We start from the raw sequence: 24,142 nt of genomic DNA, 5'->3' as shown, positions 1-24,142 counted from the left end.
CTTTTTACACAACGGTTTTTGAGAGTCGTCGCTGTTGACTTTTTTGTAGAGCACTCAAAATAGTATAACTTTGTCCGGACAAGTAAGGGTCTATCGTCGCTACAGGAAAAGTTACAGGCGTTCCAAGGAAGTACTTTGAGAAGCCTTTTCCCCTTATAGAATGAGATCGGACGGTTATTTTACAAAACTGACAACACTTTGACCGAGTAGTTTTTTGTGCTGAACAAATAGTGTCATATAAACATCTGTCAAAAACCGTTTTTTACTTCACTTAAAATGCCACGTAAGCTACGTAAGAATATACGTAAGAGGAAGGGAGCATTGAAACATCCAATAGTAAAACTGACACCACAACAACAGTTGCAACAACAAATTATGAATGACCCCACTATGTTGCAACAAATGTCAAGCAACCCTATGCTTTTAAACCGAGTTATTGGTGCACAGAGTGGAGGTTTAAGAGCGGCACTTTTAGCGAAAATGGCAGGCTATGGTGGAGCCGCAGACGGAACAGCTTATAACCCTCAAAGTCAAATGAATTTGAGTTCACTCAAAAATCAAATAACAGATGTCAAAAAGTCAAACATAGACATACAGAAACAAATAAGTGAAAACGAAAAGAAACTAGAATATGACAGACACACAAAGAAACTCAATGAGTTAAACGTAGAGAAAAAGAAGAAAGAAGAACAACTGAAAGAACTAAGTACAGAGGAATATGCAAAAAAAGTGTCAGAAAAAGCAGCAGAAGTAGCAAAAATGGAACAAGATGTTATAAATTTGAAAAACCATACTACTCAATATAAAGTACTGAAAGATGAAGAGATAAAACAAAAAGCCCTGAAGACATATATGGATAGCGATGAGTATAAAAAAGAAGTTGAAGCAAATGTAAAGGCAGAAAAACTTTTACAGTTGCAAAACCAAACCGTACAATATGAAACTTAGCACAAGAAAGTAAAAATACGACGCAGCCATGCAAAAGGCAATGAAAAGCTCAGAATATATAAAAGCGCTAATATGACTGGTTAGATGCCCAAGCCAACGCCAAAGCAGCCCAACTTATAGGGTCAATAAGGACAAAAATACAAGCGGATGAAGACAGTTCAAATGAAGCTTTAATGAATGCTTGACTTTAAGAACGCCTTCGAAGCTCTTCATAGTAAGGTGAAACTAGTGAACGACTTCTCATCTGGAAAGAAACTGAAGTCTGAAGGTTTCGACAACGAGTTAAGAGAAGTAGCACAAAATATGACGAAAATATACAGATGCAGCAACGAGACAGGCAGTTCAAAGTGCCTATGACGCCGTTAGAGCAACTGTTTGTGGAAAGTCAAGAAAAAGAGTTACAACAGACCAAAAACAGACCTAGTAAATGCTTTCTTAAGAACGAAAAGTCAGGTAGGACATTATGCTGCAGATGGAACATATGTGCCAGCTGGTGGAACTTATATACCACCAGATGAGGTACAAAACTCCACAGGAAGAAGTTCAGATACAACCAGACATGGAAGAAATAGTTCAGCAACAACAGCTAGAAGAGCCTGAAGGAAACGAACAAGTTCCCTCCTTTGGAAACTACAGAAATAAATGACGCAAGACTGAAACATTGGGTAAAAGCTTTCCCATTCACAAAAGATATTATTGGTAACATGGAAAGAAAACCAGAATGGCTACAAAAACATATATTTGGAAACGAGCTTATTCCATATGGACAAGCTATATTTGAAGAGCTTGAAACCGGAAACTCAGGAAAGAGTCATGCAAACAATAAGCGAAGACTCAAATACAAACTATGACAAAATCTTTCTAGGATATAGGTTACCTGAGATGGGCGACCAGAGCCCAAAGGCCAAAAAGGACATGGGAAATTTAACAACATACTAGGTGAACATGAGGCAAAGATGCAACAAAACTCAGTCAGGAAGAAAGTAAAGCTTGGTCCGAGTGGGTTCTATTATGATATATAAACAACTATTCTATATTTTTACCCATATGAAATGTACGCCGCTCAGAATATAACGCCAACAGTTTTGGATGCCATGAACGGAAATGTTTCCGAATGGTATAACGAATGCGACAATGCCATTAGAAGGTCAGAAATAGTTCCTGGAACTTACGAATATACAACTGCTGTTTCTTATGGAAACGTAGGTGAGTTTGGAGAAGGTTCTTCAACAACAGTAGATATTGCTTGCGACAGGTTTCATATTATTTCTATTGACAACTCATTCTTATACGTGGAACAAGACATTGAAATAAAACCTTCTGCCAAGTTGTCTGACAAGAAAGGTTGCAATGGAATTTTCTATGTCGGATACCAATATGCTCCAGAAGTTTTCATGGGATATAAGATATATTCTAACTCTGACTTAGTTCAAACAGTAACATGGGCAAACTATGAATGGTTCGCTTTGAGAAACTCAGTACAACCACAAGCTAGAGAACAAACAGACCAGTATGCAAATATTGAGAAAATAAGAAGACTTGACCCTAACGTTCCAGGAGTTTATGTTAACCTTTCTGGTTCAGATGGAACTGCTGCCACTAAAGTAAAACTGAAACTTAGAGTTCCTTTGTCATCTTTCCTCATCTTCAGGTTTTTAAGATACTTGCCAAACTGGGCAGGAAAAATTTCTATCGAACTTACTCCAAGCAAAAATAACTTAGTCATTGCACCAACACAAGACCCATTCAGCATTACAGACGTAAAGGGAACAAATCAAACGTCATTCGCCGACTTTTGCAAAGACAAAGTTGACTTAGACTTTGGTTTCTCAAACTTCAACAATGAAGTAAACTATTATTTCAATGCTGCTGGAACTGCTTGGGACCCAGTTAAGTTCACATGCGAAAAATTTGAATGCAAGAGAATAGAAAGCAGACTTGCAGTCTATATGTTGGACCCAGATATTTCAAATGCTTTAGCTGCCAAATATATTGCAGTTCCACTTATGTTCCCTATACACCAAATATCTGTCAAAGACTTTGCAGGTGAAGTTGGAAACCAAAGTGCTGACCCAGGTGCAAGAACAGATATTGCTTTAACAACTGCAATGAAACATGCAGATACTATGTTTGTACTGTTCAGACGAACTATAAATGACTATTCTTGTTTCTACAACCCCGGTATTAAATATCATATAAACATAGATGGCAAATATTATCCAAGAGAAGAATATTCTACAGTTGAGGATATGAGGTCATACAACTTGACATTAGATGCTATGAACTTTAACAACAATTCACAACAACCATTAACCCTGAAATGCAAAGTTCTATTATGCCATATGTGAAAGTATGGACTCATACAGGAGGTCAAAAAACTCAATATACAAATGGAGACCGTTCAAACTTTTGGCTTGGCATTCCATTTGCTGACTCAGAAGACTTTATGGGTGGTATTTCAACTGTTGGTACTGTACAAATACAATATACTGGTGACAGAGACGGTCCAGATGAACTGAGAGCAAAGAAGTTTACAAAACCAATAGCACTTTTCACGGAAGATGCTCTTTTGAAGATTCGTTCGATGAAACCTGCTGGGGCTCCTCAGATTGGCATAACGACAGCTTCCATCGAGCAGATTTTGGCAGCAGGTCAGTAAGTTGTTCTTGAACTGACTTCTCTCCGTCAAATATTGACAGTACGCCAGTTTTGACATAATATTGTAAGATAAACTTACCTTTAGAAATATCTGTAAGTTTTGTTGTTATATTTTTGTCAACGTCAAGAACTTTCACCATTTCAGTTATACCAACTTTCTTTGCTTTATGAAAATATTTTGGTTCAGCAAAGACTGCTATTCTATAACATTTTCCATTGTTTGTGTAAAGAACTATTCTGTCAATGTATTTGTATTGTTTGTGAGTATAAACTTTGTTCTGCTTCAATTCGAAGAGATACTCGAATACGTCCATCTTTTTATTCTAAGTAAAATGTCATTTCCGAAAAATAGAAGCGTAAGTGTTTCAAAAGGTTTAATGGCGGTGGCAGATGTGAAGTTAAATTCACCAACTCAAACAAACAGTCAAAGTGTTGTTGTCAATGTCAAAGACAGAGATGTTGAAGTGGGGAAACCATACGAAGACGAAGATGGTATAACAATTGTTCCTGTAAAAGAACAACCAACATATCCTGAAGTTAGCAGAGACTTAAGTTCTGTTGCAGATATTCGAAACGACTACCAACAACTGAAAGACAAACTTCAAACTCAGGAGAAGATTTGTCAAGCTTTAAGTATAATGTTAAACTTGGTCGAACACAACCCTGTAAAAGTGAACTCGTATGTCATTGCACCTCATGAAGTTTTGAAAGAACTATTGAAACTTTTGACAGAGGCAGACGATATAAACATCAAAGAAATAGAACCCGACATTAGTTGCTGTGGTTTTCATATAATGTCATTGACAAGATATACGTTATGAAAGGAGGTGAAACGTTGAACTTAAAGTATAGTTTCCCAGACGTCATAAAAATATTTGACGACCACAACATTTCATTAAATTTATTTGCTAAGTAAATGGCAGAAGATATAATGGTTTATACTATTACGACTAAAAACCCTGAGTCATATAATTCTATAACAACAAACTTACAAAGTCCTCAAGGACGGTATTGTAAACTAACTTAAACACAATGACGACTAAAGCCTGTTTTGCTCTTTTGACACCAGAAGACTTTATTGTTGTGAATGGTAAAAAATACTCCTTTGAAGATACTTACTCAGATATACCACCAACAGGTTTTGTTGACTTATTTAATACTTTAAGTACGGGTGTAACATGTGCTGCAACTAGAGCAGGTTTCATTATGTTTGGATGTCCGACTGAGTTTACTATAAACGATATGAGCTATAATACAAAACTTATTTCTGGTTTTTACTACCAACAGTTTCCTATAACAGGAAAAGGTGTCATACAAGGAATGTCTATTCCATTGACATTAAGCACACCAATCTTATATATTGTTTCAAACTTAGGTTCAAAGTGTTATTCGAATGTCGACAGAAACTATTATGACCAAAAGATACTTATGCGTATAAACAATACTTTCTCTGCTGGTTTGCCTATTGTTCATTCGAATGCAGAATTTTCAACCTTAGTGAACTCAAACACTTTGGCAAGTATAACGTTGACATTAGTTGACGCAAACTTTGTTCCTGTAAAACTTTTATGTCCTATGTATTTGTCAATGACGGCAGAAAGTTTCGAATTGGAAGATGCAACTGGTGAAAGTATTGTATTACAAGAACAACTTCAACAACAAATAGCTCAAGAACAACAAATGCAACAAATGCAACAACAAAGTCAAGAATAAAAAAAATATTTTTTTTATTTTTATAAAAATGTACAGAATAGATGTTTCAGATTTTTATGACTTCCAAGCATTCAGAAATATGTGTCCATTTCGAGACTATAACAAAGCAGTCGAGAATTTGAAACGTTTAGTCATTTATGTGACTCTGCCCCAGAATGTTATGTATGAAAGAATGGGATGTTGTCTTTAACAAACCAAGAGCAACAATAGTTTCAGAACAAGAATGTAGACAGAAACTTAAGAAAATAAAAGTCGTACAAGTTGGCATGAAGATGTTAGATGCTTGGGATATCTTATTGTCAAACTTGAAGATTTTTCAGTTCGAGGTATAAAGTTCTATACACCTTCTCCAAACTTCTATTCTATCTTCACTGGATATAAATATGAACAAGTAGAATGGAAAGAAAATATTATAGAAGCTTGGTTAGACCATGTCAAAGAAATTATATGCAATGGAAACGAAAGAGTCTATGAGTATATCTTATGTTGGTTTGCAAACATCTTACAACATCCAAGTGCTAAAAATGAAACTGCTCTCATTATAATTGGAAAACAAGGAACTGGTAAGAACACATTCTTTACAGATATTTGTGCAAACTGTTAGAGGCTATTCGAATCCGAATATGACAAACTTAGAAAACATCTGTGGCAAGTTTAACTCCTCAATAGAGAATATGAAACTTATAGTTTGCAATGAACTTCAAAGTATAGATACAACAAAAGTTTTGAACTCAGATGCTTTGAAGAGTCTTATAACAGACAAAGTTGGAGTTGTTGAAAGAAAATATAAAGACCAAAGAGTTTGTGAAAATGTTGCAAACTTCATTATGGTTTCAAACAATGCTGTTCCGATGAAGTTAGAAAGTTCTGACAGAAGATATGTAGTTGTCAGAACGTCAGATTCTCATATGCAAGATACAGAATATTTTGACGACTTAGCAGAAACTTTGACATCTGACTTTTACAACCACTTGTTCTCATATTTTATGACATTAGATATTTCAAAGTTCAATCCAAGACAAATTCCACATACCGAAGAGAGACAAACATTGTTAGAAGCAAACAAGAGTGTATATGAACTGTTCATAGATGAAACTGACTTTGAGTGTTTAGATGAAAGGTCATTGTACGATTCGTATAAACAATATTGTCAAGAATATGGTTATATGACAGCGTCTAAACGAACATTCTTGGCAAATGTCAAAAGTCTTTTAGACGTACAGAATGGTGTATATACAAAGAAAAATTTTTATGAGTAAATTTTAAAAAAAATATTTTTTTATCCGATAGAAAAGATGGCAAAATTCATCTCAGTAAATAAGTACATGTCAGGACTTAAAGAAGAACTAGACCCATTCACATATTTGAATGTTTACTTCTACCATTTTGAAAAGTCTTCATTCAGCAAAGTTTGGAACATCGAACCAGTTAAGTTTGCTATTGTGACTAAAAATGGTGCGAAATTTGAAGACTTAGACATAGAAGGTTTGTTAGCAGTCAAAGAAAGTTTTGACAGAAGGTTTTCAAACCTTAAAGAAGGCAAAGCATACAAACTTGTTATACCTTATGAACCAAAGAAAGCAGACGACTATGAATATTATGAGTCTAAGATAGTTGAAGTTCAAGGTAAATTGGGTAAAAAGATTTTAGAGTCTAAGCCAGTGTTTGCTCCTAAAGAGGAAGAGAACATTGACATTGACCCAGAAATGTTCTAAAAATAAAATTTTATTTTTACATGTCAAATTTCTTTTTCTCTGGAACTGGTTCAGGTTCTTTCTTCTCTTCTTCTACTTTCTTTTCTTTCTTTCTTTCTTTCTCCTTCTTCTTTTCTGGTGGAGTTATGTCAAATTTGGCGCAACCATATTTATGTAAAAGTTCTTTGTCCTTTAATAGTTCTATTCTGTTTTCTATTTCATCTTCAAGAACAGCGCATGTGTCTTCTTTGCATTCTAAGAACTTTTGTTGGACTTCATCTTCCAAGAGGCGTCATCTCTGTCAACAAGTCTGTCATTGACAAATTTTAAGACTTCTCTGCTAATGTTTTATGGTTCTTGTCATATTCCCAGAAACAGAACTTTAGAACAAATTCACCTTTCTTGTTTACACTATGTAAGATTTTATGGTCGACAGATGTTTTGCTGTCGAAAAGCTTGTCTCGAATATAGATAGCGAAATCGCTAGACATTTTCTAAAAGATAAAAATTTTAATTTTTCTAAAAATATGTTAGAAAAAAAGTTTGCTGACATTGACAAAAATTTGAGAATGTTTTAAACAAGAACAAGAGGAAGTTAGAAAATGCTCAGATAAAACCTATACATGACAAGTTCTTATTTGCTCAGAATGGTATAACAGGTCTAATTGCACCACCTGGGTCGGGTAAGACTTTCACTTATCTTAAAATGGCTGCACAACAACAAGAACTAGATGAGAAGAACCCATTCTATGAGTTAGTGTTATTTGTAGTACTTCTGGTCCAATTTGACCAAACCGTCAATTCGTTCAAAGATATTATAAAGAAGTCTAAGTTAGTATGTATAAAAGACTCTGAGTTGTTAGATTGGATAAAGAAGTACCAAAGAAGAGTTTTGAAGTATAATGCTATAAATGAGTATATAAATTCTAAGTTTAAAGACCCAAATGAGGAAATGCAGAGAATATTAGAGAAGAAACACTTCAGAAACAAACAGAAAGAGATAGAATACATTTCGAAGAAATTGCAATCTTACGATTGGAAGACTTACCCTCATAGATGTCTTCTTATCTTAGATGACTTTGCTTCTCATCCTTTGTTAAAGAACAGAGAACAAGATATGTGTCGAATTCTTAAGAAGCTCAGACACTTTAACATCTCAGTTGTCATTTGTGTACAGACAGCAAAGAGTTTAAGTAAGGATGTTAAAAGAATACTTACTGACATTATACTTTTCCCCGGATTGTCCGAAGACGATTTCATGGAACTTATGAAAGAGTCCATGGCAGGTAAGTTTGACAGACATGAACTATGGGAGAAGTACAAAGTCATACAAGACCCTCATACTTCTTTCAGAATTCATATCTACGCAAACAAAGTTCAAATTGTAAAAAGTCAAGCTTGAAAAATAAAGAGTTCATTTACTCTGCTTGTTTGAAGTTGTCAAAATACTCTGTTATTTTTTCCTTTAACAATGGCAAATCTTCTTTGAAGGTAAGAATTGTACAACCTTTAATATCATAGTGTGTTTGAGGTAACGTATCTTGAACTATTTGTTTCACATCTTCATTTGGGGTCATTGAAATCGGTAAGTTTTCGCGATAGAACCAATTTCTGTCAGATTTGTAAATCTTAGCAAGGTCGTAAAAGCTTTTGTTGTTTCTTCTGACTAAATGCAACATAACCATATCTCTGTCTTCTTCATTTTCCATCTCTTCAGTATAAATCATATACTTATAGTTCTTTTCCTTTCCTTTTGGTACCGAACGTGGTATTCTTTTCTGAATGCTTTTGTCTTTTGCTTCAAGCTTGTTCTCTAGCTCTTCACGTTCTTGTCTATGAATTTCGTCAAGAAGTCTGTAAATATACCAAGCATAACGAGGCGAAGCCCACATTGCAACAGCATTTACAAGAAGTCTATGTACATAATATCCTCTTAAATTTATTGGCAAATTTTTACGATTTTCATGTGTTTTATGCAAGACCGAGAATTCTCGGTCTAGAGAAATTTCACTCAAAAGTTCTTGTGTGCTTCGGTTTTTTGAACCAATCGTCTGCGTGTTTGGTATCTGGAGCAAAACATGCAGTCAAAATACTTTGCATTTGGTACATATCGTCTTTGACCGAACGAATTAGACGCAATTGTTTGTTAAACTGTATGTACTCGTATTCTTCATTTATAGCTTCATGGACTATAACTGTTGTTGTGTTCTCGGTTGTTGACATATCTGTCTTTATATTCCGGATAAAAAAATAAAAAAAATAAAAATAACTTATTTTTTATTTCGGGAAAATTCATGAAAATTCATGAGGGTAGAACAGGTGAAAAATGGGTTAGATCTCACTCTTCTACCCTAAAACATTATTTTTACTGAATTCAGCAACAAAATTCAAATTGTAAAAAGTCAAGCTTGAAAAATCTAAGTGTTTAGTCTTAGTAAGATGGTAGCTTCTTAAAGCAAATACCATTGCTGAGTTTTATGTACGTGAAGAGAAGTACAATGAATTCAATTACGAGTACAATTGCAATGACAACTAAGGCAACTATTTTTGTCTTTTGCCAGCAAGGGTACTTCTTCTCTTCCAATGGTTCGGCAGAACTATACTCACTCATGAGAAATGCCAAAACGGTTTAATAGAAAAAGTGTCATTTTTTCATGTCCGAAGACTCGAAGGTGCAACACTTCCAAAATACCGACGAACTCAGAAGAGCAGCATGGCAGTATCTTCTTGACAACTTCTTTGAGTTCTCCAGGTACACCTTGGAAAATGCTGAAGAACTCCGACACAGAGAATTTGGAGAAATTGCACTCCAATACTACCTTGACAAACAAAGGGTAAACAAAGGGTAAAATAAGACTAAAAACTTAACGTTTAAAAAGTGACATTTTTAATGAGCTCCGAGTCACCGAGAAAACTTGGTCAGATGTTAGCAGCTTACTTCCCTGAGGAGGATGGAAGCGTTACATACATAAGGTTCAAAAACAACGAACCTGGAATTGCGTACCAAATTCGCAATTGCATGACCATGGAAGAGTACGAAAGGTTTCTACAAGAGAAACCAGCTCTAAACAACTCAGAAAAGAAAGAGTAAAAAGTTTAACTCGTAATTGTTTATTTTTTTACTTGTATGGGCAAGCTGCAAGAATGAAGTCGACTATCTCAGTCTTTGTTTTGACGAGCTGGACGGCTCTTGCGAGTACGTCTGTTTTGCGGTCTCCAGCTGGTGTCTGACCTTCGTAATTGCGCATGTTCTTGAGAGCTCCAACTGTAAATGATTGTAGGATGAAGAGTCTCTCAGACTGCTTGAGGTAGTCTTCACGGTCACGAACTGAATCTGTGGTACGAGTCGAATCGGTCGATTTGAGGGAAGAGACTGAAAGCCTGTCGTCTTCCATTGGAGCTGTAGCATACTCTTTGCGTAAGCGGTTCAGACCTTCTTCGAAGTCTTGGTCTCTCTTCGATTGAGATTGGAATTGGAATTGCTGGGGTGGAGCTTGCTGGAACATCCAAGGGTTGGGGAAGTAAGGCATAGGCTGAGGAGGAGGGTAGTTCGGGAAGCCTTGTGGTGGGTAGTAACCTTGAGGTGGAAATTGGTAGTAACCTTGAGATGGAAATTGGTAGTAATTTGGTGGAGGGACTTGCTGGAACTGAGGTTGCTGAGGAGACTGTTGTGGTTCTGCAGCTTTCGGTTCTTCTGGCTTTGGAAGGCATTCAGGAAGAGGAACGTCGGACATTCGTTTGTGTCCTGTCGGATGGAAAATATTTTCCTGTCGGAAGGAAAAACTTTTCTTGTCGGAAGGAAAAATTTTTCCTGAAGTTCGACCAAAAAGTTCTCAATTTTCGAAAATTTGAATGGTTTACGGACGGACAACTGGAAGAGTTCTTCCTGTCGGAAGGAAAAATTTTTCCCTTTGTCCGGAAAATTTTTTCCAGTTGTCGGGAAAATATTTTCCTGTCGGATGGAAGGACTCGGAATACCAGAAGGATTTGACGAGGCAATTTACCTTATAGAGATAAATGAAGTTGTTAAGCAGTACTTGCGCAGGGTAATGAAGCCCAAGGTCAAGTTCACCGCTATTTCTGGAAGGGCTGTCTTGAATCTCGAGACTTCGACTGGAATTCCAATTCAAATACCAGAAAACACTCCTTTCGATGGCATAAAGGACGCCAAAAGAGAAGCTCTTGTTAAGTTCCTAAACAAACGTCCTTGGATAAAAATACCAAACAAGGAGAACCCCCTACCCCATATGAAATTGGCAATTCAGTCTCTCCTTAACTTCTCGGGTCAGCCGTTCTACATAACCTGTGAAGGCGACATCCAACCAGTTCAGTCAACCTTAACGTTTTGAGTAAAAACATTTTTTTTCATTTTTTGAATGAAGCAAGTTAAATTCGTCCCACACCAATCTCAATGGACCGATGAAGAGTTTCAAGCCATGGTTGAAGGCGTTGAGAACGACATAGACGGCGAACTTGAAGGAGCTCAAATCACAATTGCAACCAAAATTGCAGAGGTCAAGGAACAGATAGCTCCACTTAAAGCTACCAAAGCTACTCTTGACCTCATGGATAGTTACCGTTTAGATGTCAAGAGTGGAATAAGACAATTAAAATTAAAACTTCTAAACTACGAAGCTATACTCCAAAAGTTAGCAGAAATGTGAAGACTTTACCAGAGCTACTTACATGTAAGGGACTTACCTTCAAGCAGTCCGACCAAAGATGAATTTTCTGACATTGTCCCAATTTTGTCCGAAAGTCAGCTCAGATGTTTTGAACTGCTCCCAACATATCCAGAATATGAACGTTTGCCTGAACTCTTCCGCAATTCTCAAAAAACGTTTTTTGGTTCTCATGTTCAAACTTTTATCGAAGAGACAACAAACGTTCAGAAGAAGAACAAGATATTATTTTAAACTTGTTGTATGACATAACTGTCATAACAAGCTTTTTGAAGTAAAACCGCCATTCTCAAACTACTTCATTTTTTCGATGTCCGAACAAGCACCGAAGCCAAACTCAATGGAAGATGTCCTTTCAAGGTTGCCAGAAAAGCGCCCAGTTCAAATTCAAATTGCCCAATTGAACGCTCATCTGTCAAACACCATTAAGACTCTCCAAAGTAGTCTTATGGAAGAGATAACCAATCTCAAAGCCAATGTCCTCACGAACCAAGCTTCCAATAAGAAAGTCCTGAACGATTTCGCGGAAACCTTGCGCCAATACAACATAGAGAACCAAAACCTTGCCCGACTCATCTACCGTTTCTTCGAAGAGATAGACGCCATCTGGAAGGTACTCGGAAAGGACAGAACATGCAACACCGTACTTCGTGAACACAGAATTGCCGAAGGTATTATCAAAGAAGAGGAAGAAGAGGAAGAAGAAGAAGAGAAACACGAAGAAAAGGAAGTTTGGTCAACCCTTGTTGTCGATGACGCTTACGAAATTTCCCAACCCTACCCATACCAAATCCGCAACAAGGAGACAGGCAAGGTTCTTACCCCAGTCCTCAACAACTTGGGACACTTGAACCTTAACCTTCGGAATCGCGGTTCAATCTCCATGGGCAAGCTTGTCGCAATTCAATGGGTTCCAAATCCAGGCAAGAAGACGAAGGTCAGACACATTGACGGTGACAAGCTCAACAACCGTAAGGAGAACCTCGAGTGGTTCTAAGAGTAAAAAAAATTTTATTTTAGGGGGAAACCCCAAGTAAATTTAGGTGTTTATTTGGATAAGTATGTTAAATTAAGGGTAATTTGCAAAATTAGTTCCCGACCTTTGAATTGGGCTCTTTCGTTATCCCAGTTGCGTAGGAGGTCGTCCCAGAGGAGTTGGTAGAATTGCCAATCCAAGGACGATTTGTCCTCCCAGGCATTGAGGATGTACTGCTCGTAGAGTTTCATGACCTCTGCCTTGCACCAGACACCCTCTCCCTTGGAAAGTAAGGCTTCTTCGAAGTGCTCGAATGCGATTGGCTGCGTGACCATCCGAAATGACACTTTTTGTCCGTTTGGTCAATGTTTGTGTCTCGTGCCATAGTCGACGAAAATACAGACAAACAGGTTATATATGAGTTTGAGACCAAGAATGGTGTAACTCGACCTGTCCGATTCAAAGACTCCGAGGGCGACCATGAAATTAAACGGAAATTAGCTAGGAAGGAATATAAAATGGACTGGTTGCCACCACCTCCACCTCCACCACCTTTACCTGTTCCTCAAGTAAATAAGCCTTTCCCGTTCCCAAGAATTCCCACATTTTAATTCAAATTCGAATAAAAATTTTTTATTTCATGCAATGTTTTATTTCTGTGCCGTCTTCAAGTATGCCCCAGTACTTACGCTTGGAGAGGACATGAACTTCGGTGAAAATTTTGTCCAATTTGAATTGACCCATCTTCACCGACTAAACCCATTTCAATGAGTTTGTTGTACCCTTCTTCGTTCGTCATGAGTGCGTCAATGTTCTCATAGTAAACCACAACTTTCGATTTGACTTCGGAGAAGAATTTGTTGTAGTTGTCAAGGACTGCCTTTGCGAACTGAGGGTAAGACCAATGTTCGACAATAGGTTTAATGTGGTTACTAAGCCACTTTGACCTTGAGTGAATTCGTACTTTCAAAACAAAAGGAGAAAACCTTTCAACAAAGTTGTCGACCTTCTCATAATGTTTACTCTTCATCTCTTGAGGTTTCTTAATGGAATATCCCCATGTCGAATTCATAAGCAATTTGAGTGTCATTGCAAGTTTGGGGTTTGAAGCTTTCCTAATATCATACAGTTGTTGTATGACTTTTCCAACTGTATAGTTCCTTCCGGGAACTCACCATCTTCGTTTGGAATTCCAGTCGGAATATATTGGACAAACCTCATGTATGCAGCGTTAAGGTCGACATAGTATATCTTTTCATCTGAGTCGAACTTGTCGCAACCAATTGGTCCAGTTTGTGGAAATTCAAGTGAGTCTCTTATCTTCTGAGAAACTTCTCCTGTTATCTCATAAACATCGTCGAAGCAACCTGTTTCATATAAAACCTTCTGACCTAACTCAGATGCTCTCCAATACAATTTGACGTCAATTGGATGTCTCAATGGAAGTTTGTTTATAGCATCTTGAAGTTCTTGCAACCTCATTGGAAGTTCTTCTGGTTCAGGTTGGTATCCGAACAATCCAACTCCTTGTGGAATTGTGTACTTCTTTTGTACTAGAACTTTGTCTGGAACAACTTTTGGTCTTGCTAACAGTGAAAAGTTTGTTTCGTCTTTTGGTACAAAAGTTTCTGTCAGCTTGTCATCTGGAATTGGTTCCAACAAACCTTTCTCGAAAAGAATGTTTACAGCTCTGACAATGTTGCACTTGCCTTTTCCGAACAATGGGTTTGTAAGACTTTCGTTCAACATGAAGTGGTTGTGGACAATTACAATCTTCAACCATGGTAAATTGAACTCAACAACATAGTCGTCATGTGAAGAACCTTTAGCTGTAGGTATGTTGACTCGGATATTGACATTTGCCAACGGTGCAATTTTTGCCAATTGACCTCTGAGAATGTACCTTGTCTTCACACATGACTCAAGATACTTCATCTTCTCTTCTGTAACAAGACCAGAGTTCCTGAGACATGTAAGAATACAAGGTTCATTGACAATTGTTTCAATTGAATTGTAAATTCCATACCTTGTCAAGTCAATGTCAGACTTATTTATGAAGGGGAAGTATCCAGCATGTTGTCTGACTGCTTGAGGGTTAGGTTGGTACCATTCGAACTTGACACTTGCAATTCCTTCAATTGCATTCAAAATGTCTGAGTCGGAGTCAACCATTTGTTCTCTCTTTGTAGTCTTGAAAGCGTCAAGAAGTTTTGCAGCTGTTGTCATTGCCATGTGCATAGTAAATGTGACCATCCAAATCTGTTATGGTCAATCTGAGATTGTGTCCTTTCTTATTTCCGTCTTGAATTGCAGCAAGTACTCCCATGAAGCCTTCTTTGTTCTTTCCTTCGTCAAAGTTTACTGTAAAGGTTCGACCAGATGTAATTTGACTTCTAACTTCACGGTACTTTCTCATATGCATATCTTGTTCTTTCCATGGGAGCATGACCATCCTCTGCACTACCTTTTTTCCTTCTCAAAGGATGCAATTGTTCGTCATGTTTCCAGTAGAATCTGGCAAAGCCGTCGTGTCCTTCAACTTGAGGTTCACTAACATCGAAAGGCATGTCCATAAGACGTTCTTCTTCTAACCTCTCTAGTCTGTTTGGATAATTTGCACGTGCTGTTTCCAAATCCATTTCGTAGCGAAGACCAGCCATTTGTCATAGACTTTTATGGGTCTTCCTTTCTTATATTTAAACTTCTTCGAAACTCTCCAACCATATCTTTGTAACTCTGCTTTTATTCTAGCAGATTTTCTATCCATTCTATATGGGGGCATTTTTATAAAAATAAAAAAATGTTTTTTTCTTTACTTTACATAACCGCCTGCTGCCATAAGTCTTTGACGCCAACCCATACCAGCTAATGAAGGTTGACTTGGTTTAGTTTGGAAACTAAACTTTGGTTTTGGTTTATCTTCAGTTTTTGGTTTTTCTTCTTCTATCGGTTTTTCGTCACTTTTCGGTTCCTCTGACTTTACTCACTTGCAGGAACAGTTGTGTCGTCAACATCTTCATAAATATCATATGCCATTTGTTTTTGTTTTCCTTTCAACTTTTTGTGTTTGTTGTAAAGTTTAGAATATTTCGACTCTAAGTCAATGAGATGTTCTATAATGAACTGTTGGTCAGTGAAGTAAACTTTTCCATCTGTTGTCTCGAAAGCTCCTTCAGACTTCAATATTTTATTTGTGAGAGTCTGTTTCTTTTTGAGATACTTGCCGTTCCATTTCTATGAAAAGTGACTTTGTAGTTAGGGTTTGTATTTCCAGACCTGGCACTTTCTATTATTGAATTTTTCTTCATCTGTAAGTTCTTTGACAGGTTTTGACAATGGTTCTGAACTTTTTGTTTGTGGTGTCAAATCTACCGTTTCAACTTCTTCGGTCATTTCATCTCAGTAAAAAATTTTAGTTTGGTTTGTTTTCAACTGGTTGTTGTTGTTTTTAAGTCGGTCTAAAACTTCCTGAGGTATAGGAAGAACTTGACAAACACGTTGTGTAACTGCTGGAAGCCGACAAATCCATCTTGAACCCATTTGTCTCAATGCTGTATTGTTCATTTCATCTCAGTAAAAAACTTTACATTCCCCACGTTTGAGGCGGTTGAGGTTGGTTATTGTTTACCCATTGTTGTGCATGGTTATATCCTCTGTTAAAGAATCTTTCACCTTGGTCCATATAGTGTCCTGCTTGGTTATAGTAGTCATTTGCTTTGTTATAATAGTTTCCTGCTTGTCTTCCTACATTGTCCATCCATCCTTGAACTTTTCCTCTTGTTTCAGGATTTGGAATAAGATTTGTTGCATCTCGTGCTACATCCCAACCTTTCTGTACAGTTTGTATAATAGGTTGTGCTTTCTCTTTAAGTATACCTAATGTACTCAAAATCTTCCTTCCAATTCCAAATGCACCTCTGGCTATTGTTCCCACTGCGGGCAAAAATCTAGATGCGACTCCTGCTAATGCGCCAAATAAACCCATTTCTTATGGGTTAAAAAATGACGAATCCAAACAAGGACCCTATGTTTCTAAGGCAACAAAGAAAGCACTCATGATAAAAATCTTTAGTTCAACACCAAATGCTTGGTTTATGGATATCTTGGAAAACATTCCGAGAGTTAGAACAGATGGACCACCATACTGGCTAATATTTGTCGGTCAAAACACAAGATACTGTGAAGCCATACCATTATGGTCCAAAAATATTTTAGATGTGAAAACTGCTTTGACAATATTCGTTGACAAATACCATCCAACAAAACTGACATCTGACTGTGAAAGTTCTTTCAAATCAGATGATGTAAAAACTATCTGCGTTCAAAAAATGTAAACCAATATTTCATTGTCGACCAAAACCATTCTGCTCTTGGTGTCATTGACGGTTGTATAAAAATGTTAAGAGACTTAAACCAACCACAAGGTGGTGAAGCAAATGAAATGTCATATGACGACAAATATAGACACTTCTCCATGGCAAAGATGAGACAAGTTTTAAATATTTACAATAGCCGTAAACAAAAAGGTTTGGGAAACCACTCCCCCGAAGAAATGAAAAACAACCCTGACTTAGAGAAAGACTATATATTTAATAATTTAGTCAAAAGAGACAAACAAGAAAGAATGCCGGGCTTCAAACTTCAGAAAGGTGACAAAGTAAAAATAGAAATACCTAAACGCGACCCATATGAAAATACTATTGACTATGACAACAATGGGAACCCGACAGGTACTCACATTCGTGTTCGTAAAAATAGAAGAAAGTATACAAGAGAATATTATGAAGTTTTAGGCAAACATGGCAAAATGTACACACTGCAAGCAGAAGATAAAACTACTATTGTCAGACCTCGTTTCAAACTTGTCAAAGTTCAAGGTGGTATACTTTCAAAGACAGTTCCTAACAAATATAAGACAACTCCTGACGAATATGCTAAAGAAGTTGAAAATGACGACTAAGCATTTCTATACCATGCGTAAACTGTCATGTAAGGTGGCATGTATTCTTTACTTTGTCCCGTTGTTTGCGTATATCCTGAAACGCGATGTGTATGGATTCCTCCTCCCTCAGTGTTATTCCAGTAACAATTTATAGCAAACTTAACGTCCTCTTTAACATCATATCCTTTACCTTTTGTCATTCCTGACCAATCCCAAAATCTATGACTATGCAAACCTGCTTGAGATGTACTTAAATCTATGTAGTGACTGTGTGCAGGTAAATTTTCACCTGAAATCGTTTTACTTCCACCTGTTTCCTTTGAAGAGTTTGCACAATACAAAAACTGTCGACTATTTGAGTCCAAGTTCCAAAACCCAGAACTGTTTCTGGTCTGGTAGAGTTCATTGACGTATAAATAGAGCCTATAGGATATAATGTTTGAAGTATTTCTGTCTTTAATGTTTGAAGCTCTGTTTTGTCTGCTTTCTTGTCATATAAATCTTGAGCAGTGAATTTAATATTATGTTCATCCTTCATGACATAAACATCTTTACATCTAATGTTTCTCATCGTCGTTATGTCGTCATCCGATGTTAAACCTTGTGGAAAGTTAGGAGGTTTACAATATAATGCATCCCCACCAGTTTCTTCAACCGTTCCTTCAATACTTTCTATAGCAACAGTTGTAAAACTTGTATGTGTATGGTTCTTATCTGCTTTCTTCTCTAACTCATCGTTAACATAAGTTTTATCTGCTTTAAGGTCTAAACATCCTGAAACCCATCCTGTATCGGCTTTAGTTTTTAAAATCTTCGATGTCCGTTCATGGTACCAGTCAACCCTTTCTATAATTTCTTTATCTTTTTCATCCACATATTCCTTATCCGCCTTCTTCACTAACACACTAGCCATAAGTCCCTTATCTACCTTATTTTCAAGGCTAACGTTTAAGTCTGTTATTTCAGATATAGAATGTGTATGAGTCTTTTTAGAATATTCGTTTTCAGCTCTTGTCACTTCACTTGACATTTTATTGTCAACATATGTTTTGTCTGCTAGTTCAGGATGAGTATGTTCTTTTGTTGCATAAGCATTGTTAGCTCTTTCTTCTTTTTGCTATTGCATCGTCTACATATTCTTTGTCAGCTTTGTTGTCAACATCTGCTTTCAAAAGAAGTTCATTTATAGGTTTCTCGTTTAAAGTTCCTTTTGTTGGATTTATACAGACAGTATGGTTCTTATTGTCTTGAAACAGAAACTCATCTGTCATTGGGTTTAATGTCAGTTTTAAGTTTCCTTCTTTCAATGACTCAGATATCTTAGAATAGTTTGAAAAGTTTGTTGTGTTCTTATTTAGAGCTTGCATAATGAGTTGTCGGTTGTGTTGTATTTCTCTCATGGAAGCAATATCTTTCGACATTTTTATTCTAGATAAAATATGCTTCCAATAGAAAAAGAAAATTCAAGAGTTGCTACAACTAAACCATTAGATGAACTTTTTACTAATGTCGGTCAAAAGTTTGAGACAGAGACCGTAAATCATGAAGGCTATCGTTTTGACTACCCATTAAGATGGCTAAGAGACCCATCTGTCACAAAAGCTATTGGCTTTCGTAGTAGAATGAAGTTCATTTCAGAAGCCATACATGGTTTCCCATTTACGGTCGGTTTTGAAGTTCGATACTATAACAAAGAAAAACATACGTATGAGAAATTTGAACAGGGAAAACTTTTACAAGTTAGTTTGCTTGTAAACTTAGAAACAACTCTTCAAGCTTTTCAAGAAAAAATAAACGACATCTATCTCGAATATGCAAACCAGTATAACATTGACGAAGGAGAATACCATCTCGATATTATTTATGACAGGAAAAATGCAACTGTTAAAATCAATAAAATAGAAGACCTTGGAGAAAACGTTTATATTTCTACAAAATATAACAACTTGGCATGGTATAGATTTATGAGGATGTTAAATCAGCCTGCAGCATATCCAGTACACCCAGACTTTTATGAAGTCGAAAACCCTAATGGAACATATGAAAATATTTTCGACCCAGATGCTATTATTGTTCATGCTTCATTTTCTGGTGCGCAAAACTCTTTCTTATGTCTGATGAATGACTTTTACGAAAAACCTACAAAATTATACGAACCACCAAGTGGAAGTATTTCAGACTTTCAAGTATGGTTTACTACAGATGGAAGAAAAAGAATAATTCCATTATACCATGCGTTTTACTTAGAACTTAGTTTCATATACAACTACTATCGAACGGTAAAAATATAATTTTTTAATACGGTTGAGGTGTTGGATTTGGTTGCCAACTAGACTGTGGTGCAGGTTCAGGCTGTTGTATAACAGGAGCTTGTTCTTCTGGTTCAGGGTCTTTAGGTATAATACCAACGAACTGACCTACCCTTTTACCAATATTTTTGACACCGTTCCAAATTCCTCTTCCTACGGTTTTTATTCCATTCCATATACCTCTTCCAACATTTCGAAAGAAGTTTCCAATACTACTGAAGAAACCCATTTTACTATATGTAAAAATCTAATGTCCGCCTAGTCTCTTACGTTTCCTGTTGAGTTCCATAGCATTCTTTAACTGGAGCTCATACATTCTGTTTCTCCTCTGGTAGAAAACATATTCTGGGTCAACTCCTGTGTTCGCGTCATCTGCATAAAGTTGTTTATATCCCACTTCAGGGTTTGTATAAAACTCTTTCCATCTCATATTTGCATACCATGGTGGCAAACCTAACGCAGCGTCATTTGACATGGCAGTTTGCATTTGTACATCTGTTGGCACTTGACCATAGTTTGCCATTGCAGTTTGTATTCTAACTTCATTTGGAATATTCTCTGGGTTTGGTTGTCCAGGTTGCTGTGCATTCGCTAAGTTCTGTGCGTCCATTTAATATTAGATAAAAATATCTCTTACGAGTACATATACTGAACATTTGCAGGCATTGGTTCATCTTCATATTCTCTGTACTTTTCTGCCACGTCAAAGAAATAAATGACACAATGGAAAAAACCTAAAACAAGTAGTCCTATTTCAAACCACATTTACTTACTAATAAAATTTCTTTGTTATGACACTTTCTCCAGTTTATAGGACCTCTCTCATATTCTATCTTGTCATATCTAAACTCATAGTCATGTATGTCCTCTAACCATCTCATAACGGTTTCCAAACCACTTTTATCGGATGTAAAGTAAAAGCATGGATGGTTATGTAAAACGTCTAAAGTTTCTAAAGAGTCTCTCAAAGTCCAGTCTACTTGGTATTGAAAATCCCATGTGTTATAGAACGGCGGGTCCACTATAAAGAAAACATTTTCCTTGTCTTTATATTTTTCATACAACTCTGTCCAATGACATCTCACAAACTCTATACCCTCAATATATTTTTCTATGTCCTCTTTGAAAACATTTGTATAGTTAAGATATAAAACTTTTGACATAAGTGTTTCAATGTCATGAACTCTTATAGCACCACTATATAATAGTCTAGCAGATATACTATCCCAGTCTATATATTCTGCTTTTTTCAAAACCTCTCTCACAATATTTTTCTTATCTAATGGTATACGTTCCATCTTACCTATAGGTATCTTTTCTTTTAACTCTTTCAATATATTGTTTGTGTCTGGAATATGTTTGAGACGGTCCATATAGTTGTCGAAGTCATTGCATATAATCTTTGAGTCTGGGAATATTATATGGCACAAATGGGATATATAGAAACTTCCACCGAACAAATCTACAAATGTTAGACCATTCGGTAGTTTCTTAAGTTCTCTCAATATAATATCTTTACATTTACTCTTATTTCCAAAGAACGGTAACGGTGGTTTTGTAAAATTCATTTATATATAATAATAAAAATGTTTTTACCCGAAAAGTGACAGAAAAATGACAAAGCATGAAAACATATATAATTTGTGAAAAGCGACACATTATATAATGTTTTCGACCCAGAAGAAGGCTTCTTCCCAGAAGCAATGGAGGAAGAAGAAGAGTCCTCCGAATTCACACCAGAAGACTAACAATTTTCCGAATAAAAACTTCATTTATACTAAACATCTTCGGGGCTAGAGGGCACGAAGTGCCTGGAAGCCCCACTACCTTTTTTTTTTTTTTTTTTTTTTTAATGCTTGATTTGTTCAAATTTCAATTGAAATTCCAAAAAAAATTAAAATTATGATATTTCTAATATGTGTATTATAACAGTAATATTTTTTGTCTCGGTGTTGAAAACAGGATTGAAAGTATTCAAAATGAATTTTAAATAATTTCTATAAAATATTCCAAAATATATAAGCATAATTCAATGGAAAGTAATTCAAACCAATTACTATAGATTGAAATTTTGAATGGTTTTTTACAATTCGAATATTAACGTTAATCAATCTTCTTATATAAATAACTTATCCAATATTCATTTTGCTGAATTAGCTTATTATTTTCTCAAAATTATTTTTGATTAGAATTCTGTTTCATTGAATTTTGACATGTTAGATTTATTCTTTTTGCAATTTAACTTTTAAAATATGTTTTATGATTGAATTTAATACATGATATAACATCAAATTGTAAATAATGGATTATTGAAGAAATTCAAATCAATCGTTAGTTAGTAAAATAGCAATATTTGTATGTTATTTCATATGAAAATGCCTATCCTGAAAATTTTTATAAAATCTGATTTTAATACAATTAGCATGGGCCCTATGGTTCTTATTTAAAAGTAATTTATTCAAAATTAATGATCAATTTTCGTTAGTCAATCTTGTTCGATTCTTTATGTCTTAATCTAAAGTTCTTGATCTGCAAATGGTGATAATCATCAACAAAAATATTGAAAACCTTTGAAATTACTCTGTAACTCTATGCTTTTCATTGAATATGTCGAAATCTCTTTATTATATTGGTTGATATTAGTCTTTATATTGAAATTCAGGAGAGGTTATCGATTTTGTAATTTAATCGTCGTCGTTATCGATTTTGTAATTTAATCGTTATCGTCTTTTTCTAAACGTGCATTTTTACATTAAAAGCAATGCAACTCCAAAATTAATTGGTATTTAGACTTTAATTAGGTGCAGACAAACGAAATGCAGTCCAAATATTTTGGTGATATATGAATTACATAAATTTAGGGAAATTGAAATTATATCTTTTTAAATTTTTAGGAAAACAGATTTATAGAATTGTTTAAGTCATCAAAATAATGCAGACTTAGGTCAAATTTTCCAAATTTAATCATTTGCAAGACTTTCAAGCGACTTCAAAATGTCGAAATATAAGTCCAAAAATAAAATTACGATTACAGTCTATCCTCAATTATTATCACGCTAATTATTGAGTGACCCATGCGTTCGTATGTATGTAATACCTTTTAAAAAGGAGATGAGAGAGATAAACTACATTTACAATTTAAATCTGATGTATTTACTTGTTACATTTACAAATGTAAATGTTTCTCGTAATGTTTACATTTTGTAAGTATAACGAATAAAAATGACGCACTTTTTTTACAAAGTCAAATTATGCGATACAACTTTACTTGTTACATTTACAAATGTAAATGTTTCTCGTAATGTTTACATTTTGTAAGTATAACGAATAAAAATGACGCACTTTTTTTACAAAGTCAAATTATTGTTCGATTTTTGCAGCTTGTAAACGATTAATTGTATAAAGCAATTGATATTAGCACGACATAACTGAATAATTCTAATATTGAAATCAAAAGCCCTTAAAATATCATGATATTTTAATTTCATAACAAATCTAGGAGACTATTTGATGAAAACATATCCGATGTGGGTTTTGTTGTATTATATAACTTGTTATTGACTTCTTAGCTTTCCAAATTTTTTTCGATAATGAGAAAACGAATGAAAAATCAACATTTGGTCCATTTAAAATTTGATTTGTTTACATTTTTTTTACTTTTTGAATTTCAATTTATATTTTCCTCAAGAAATACTTTAGATTTTAAGAAACTAAATCATATAATCTACTAAGAAAATATATTAAATCCTATAATACTCAAAGTTTTGTGATAAATCCGATCTTTTTTATTTTACTTTTATTATGTTTTTGCAAACTTAAGGTCCTCACTAGGTAAAACATAATACTCTTTGAAGTTAAGTATTTTCACAAAGAGAGGACCAACAATATCAAAAGATTGAATAAAGATTTGTATTATTTTATTTATTTTTAAGAACATGTTTAAGAACCCTCATTATCTCCACGAATATTGCATATTTTTCTATTCTAAGACCACCAAAATTACGTTTTAATATAGAAAATAACATATTTATGTGATGCTAAAGTCGAAGTCCTTAAATATTTTTGAAATATTTACAAAATATGCTCTTTCTATCATCGATACTTTAATACAGAGCAAATTTAGTAAATGTCATCACATTATTTTTTCATAAATCGTTTTCGAACTTTTGAAATATTTATTTTAAACCAGTTTTCTACATTTAATATGTGAATTATATCAA

At 35.3% G+C, this 24,142-nt stretch overlaps 12 protein-coding genes and 7 pseudogenes across 19 annotated transcripts, besides 2 other annotated features; 11 read left to right on the top strand and 8 right to left on the bottom strand.

The window, feature by feature from the left end:
• Positions 1-21,773: part of a mobile genetic element that runs on past the window's edge.
• Positions 277-1,698, top strand: TVAGG3_0859900 (annotated as a pseudogene). Its single transcript has one exon. A coding segment is annotated over exon 1 (1,422 nt).
• Positions 2,001-3,607, top strand: TVAGG3_0859890 (annotated as a pseudogene). The gene has a single exon. A coding segment is annotated over exon 1 (1,607 nt).
• TVAGG3_0859880 lies at positions 4,523-5,319 on the top strand (annotated as a pseudogene). The gene has a single exon. A coding segment is annotated over exon 1 (797 nt).
• On the top strand, positions 5,348-6,293 carry TVAGG3_0859870 (annotated as a pseudogene). Its single transcript has one exon. A coding segment is annotated over exon 1 (946 nt).
• TVAGG3_0859860 (protein of unknown function, DUF4108 family) lies at positions 6,645-7,034 on the top strand (the record flags this gene model as incomplete). The annotated part of the gene is made up of 1 exon (XM_051249664.1): positions 6,645-7,034. The coding sequence occupies one exon, from the start codon at positions 6,645-6,647 to the stop codon at positions 7,032-7,034; it is 390 nt and encodes a 129-aa protein (XP_051085139.1).
• On the bottom strand, positions 7,051-7,504 carry TVAGG3_0859850 (annotated as a pseudogene). Its single transcript has one exon. A coding segment is annotated over exon 1 (454 nt).
• Positions 7,544-8,415, top strand: TVAGG3_0859840 (annotated as a pseudogene). Its single transcript has one exon. A coding segment is annotated over exon 1 (872 nt).
• Positions 9,904-10,104, top strand: TVAGG3_0859830 (uncharacterized protein; the record flags this gene model as incomplete). Its single annotated transcript, XM_051249663.1, has 1 exon — positions 9,904-10,104. The coding sequence occupies one exon, from the start codon at positions 9,904-9,906 to the stop codon at positions 10,102-10,104; it is 201 nt and encodes a 66-aa protein (XP_051085138.1).
• On the bottom strand, positions 10,133-10,747 carry TVAGG3_0859820 (uncharacterized protein; the record flags this gene model as incomplete). Its single annotated transcript, XM_051249662.1, has 1 exon — positions 10,133-10,747. One exon carries the CDS (start codon positions 10,745-10,747, stop codon positions 10,133-10,135), a length of 615 nt encoding a protein of 204 aa, XP_051085137.1.
• Positions 12,006-12,692, top strand: TVAGG3_0859810 (HNH endonuclease family; the record flags this gene model as incomplete). The annotated part of the gene is made up of 1 exon (XM_051249661.1): positions 12,006-12,692. One exon carries the CDS (start codon positions 12,006-12,008, stop codon positions 12,690-12,692), a length of 687 nt encoding a protein of 228 aa, XP_051085136.1.
• Positions 12,743-13,006, bottom strand: TVAGG3_0859800 (uncharacterized protein; the record flags this gene model as incomplete). The annotated part of the gene is made up of 1 exon (XM_051249660.1): positions 12,743-13,006. One exon carries the CDS (start codon positions 13,004-13,006, stop codon positions 12,743-12,745), a length of 264 nt encoding a protein of 87 aa, XP_051085135.1.
• Positions 13,037-13,282, top strand: TVAGG3_0859790 (uncharacterized protein; the record flags this gene model as incomplete). Its single annotated transcript, XM_051249659.1, has 1 exon — positions 13,037-13,282. The coding sequence occupies one exon, from the start codon at positions 13,037-13,039 to the stop codon at positions 13,280-13,282; it is 246 nt and encodes an 81-aa protein (XP_051085134.1).
• Positions 14,055-14,997, bottom strand: TVAGG3_0859780 (annotated as a pseudogene). Its single transcript has one exon. A coding segment is annotated over exon 1 (943 nt).
• Positions 16,354-16,656, bottom strand: TVAGG3_0859770 (uncharacterized protein; the record flags this gene model as incomplete). Its single annotated transcript, XM_051249658.1, has 1 exon — positions 16,354-16,656. A coding segment is annotated over one exon (303 nt), but the record flags the coding sequence as incomplete, so codon positions are not given.
• Positions 17,068-17,631, top strand: TVAGG3_0859760 (uncharacterized protein; the record flags this gene model as incomplete). The annotated part of the gene is made up of 1 exon (XM_051249657.1): positions 17,068-17,631. The coding sequence occupies one exon, from the start codon at positions 17,068-17,070 to the stop codon at positions 17,629-17,631; it is 564 nt and encodes a 187-aa protein (XP_051085132.1).
• Positions 19,578-19,904, top strand: TVAGG3_0859750 (uncharacterized protein; the record flags this gene model as incomplete). The annotated part of the gene is made up of 1 exon (XM_001308245.1): positions 19,578-19,904. The coding sequence occupies one exon, from the start codon at positions 19,578-19,580 to the stop codon at positions 19,902-19,904; it is 327 nt and encodes a 108-aa protein (XP_001308246.1).
• TVAGG3_0859740 (serine threonine-protein phosphatase family) lies at positions 19,909-20,151 on the bottom strand (the record flags this gene model as incomplete). Its single annotated transcript, XM_001308244.1, has 1 exon — positions 19,909-20,151. One exon carries the CDS (start codon positions 20,149-20,151, stop codon positions 19,909-19,911), a length of 243 nt encoding a protein of 80 aa, XP_001308245.1.
• On the bottom strand, positions 20,170-20,532 carry TVAGG3_0859730 (uncharacterized protein; the record flags this gene model as incomplete). Its single annotated transcript, XM_001308243.1, has 1 exon — positions 20,170-20,532. One exon carries the CDS (start codon positions 20,530-20,532, stop codon positions 20,170-20,172), a length of 363 nt encoding a protein of 120 aa, XP_001308244.1.
• TVAGG3_0859720 (phage tail repeat-like family) lies at positions 20,672-21,490 on the bottom strand (the record flags this gene model as incomplete). The annotated part of the gene is made up of 1 exon (XM_051249656.1): positions 20,672-21,490. One exon carries the CDS (start codon positions 21,488-21,490, stop codon positions 20,672-20,674), a length of 819 nt encoding a protein of 272 aa, XP_051085131.1.
• An 816-nt stretch (positions 21,774-22,589) lies between the features above and the next one.
• Positions 22,590-22,796: a mobile genetic element.
• Positions 22,797-24,142: the final 1,346 nt, after the last annotated feature.

Source organism: Trichomonas vaginalis, chromosome VI, assembly GCF_026262505.1.
Source record: "Trichomonas vaginalis G3 chromosome VI, whole genome shotgun sequence".
NCBI lineage: Eukaryota > Parabasalia > Trichomonadida > Trichomonadidae > Trichomonas > Trichomonas vaginalis.
Note: the sequence above shows the minus strand (reverse complement) of the source record. Positions and strands in the feature narration are given on the sequence as shown.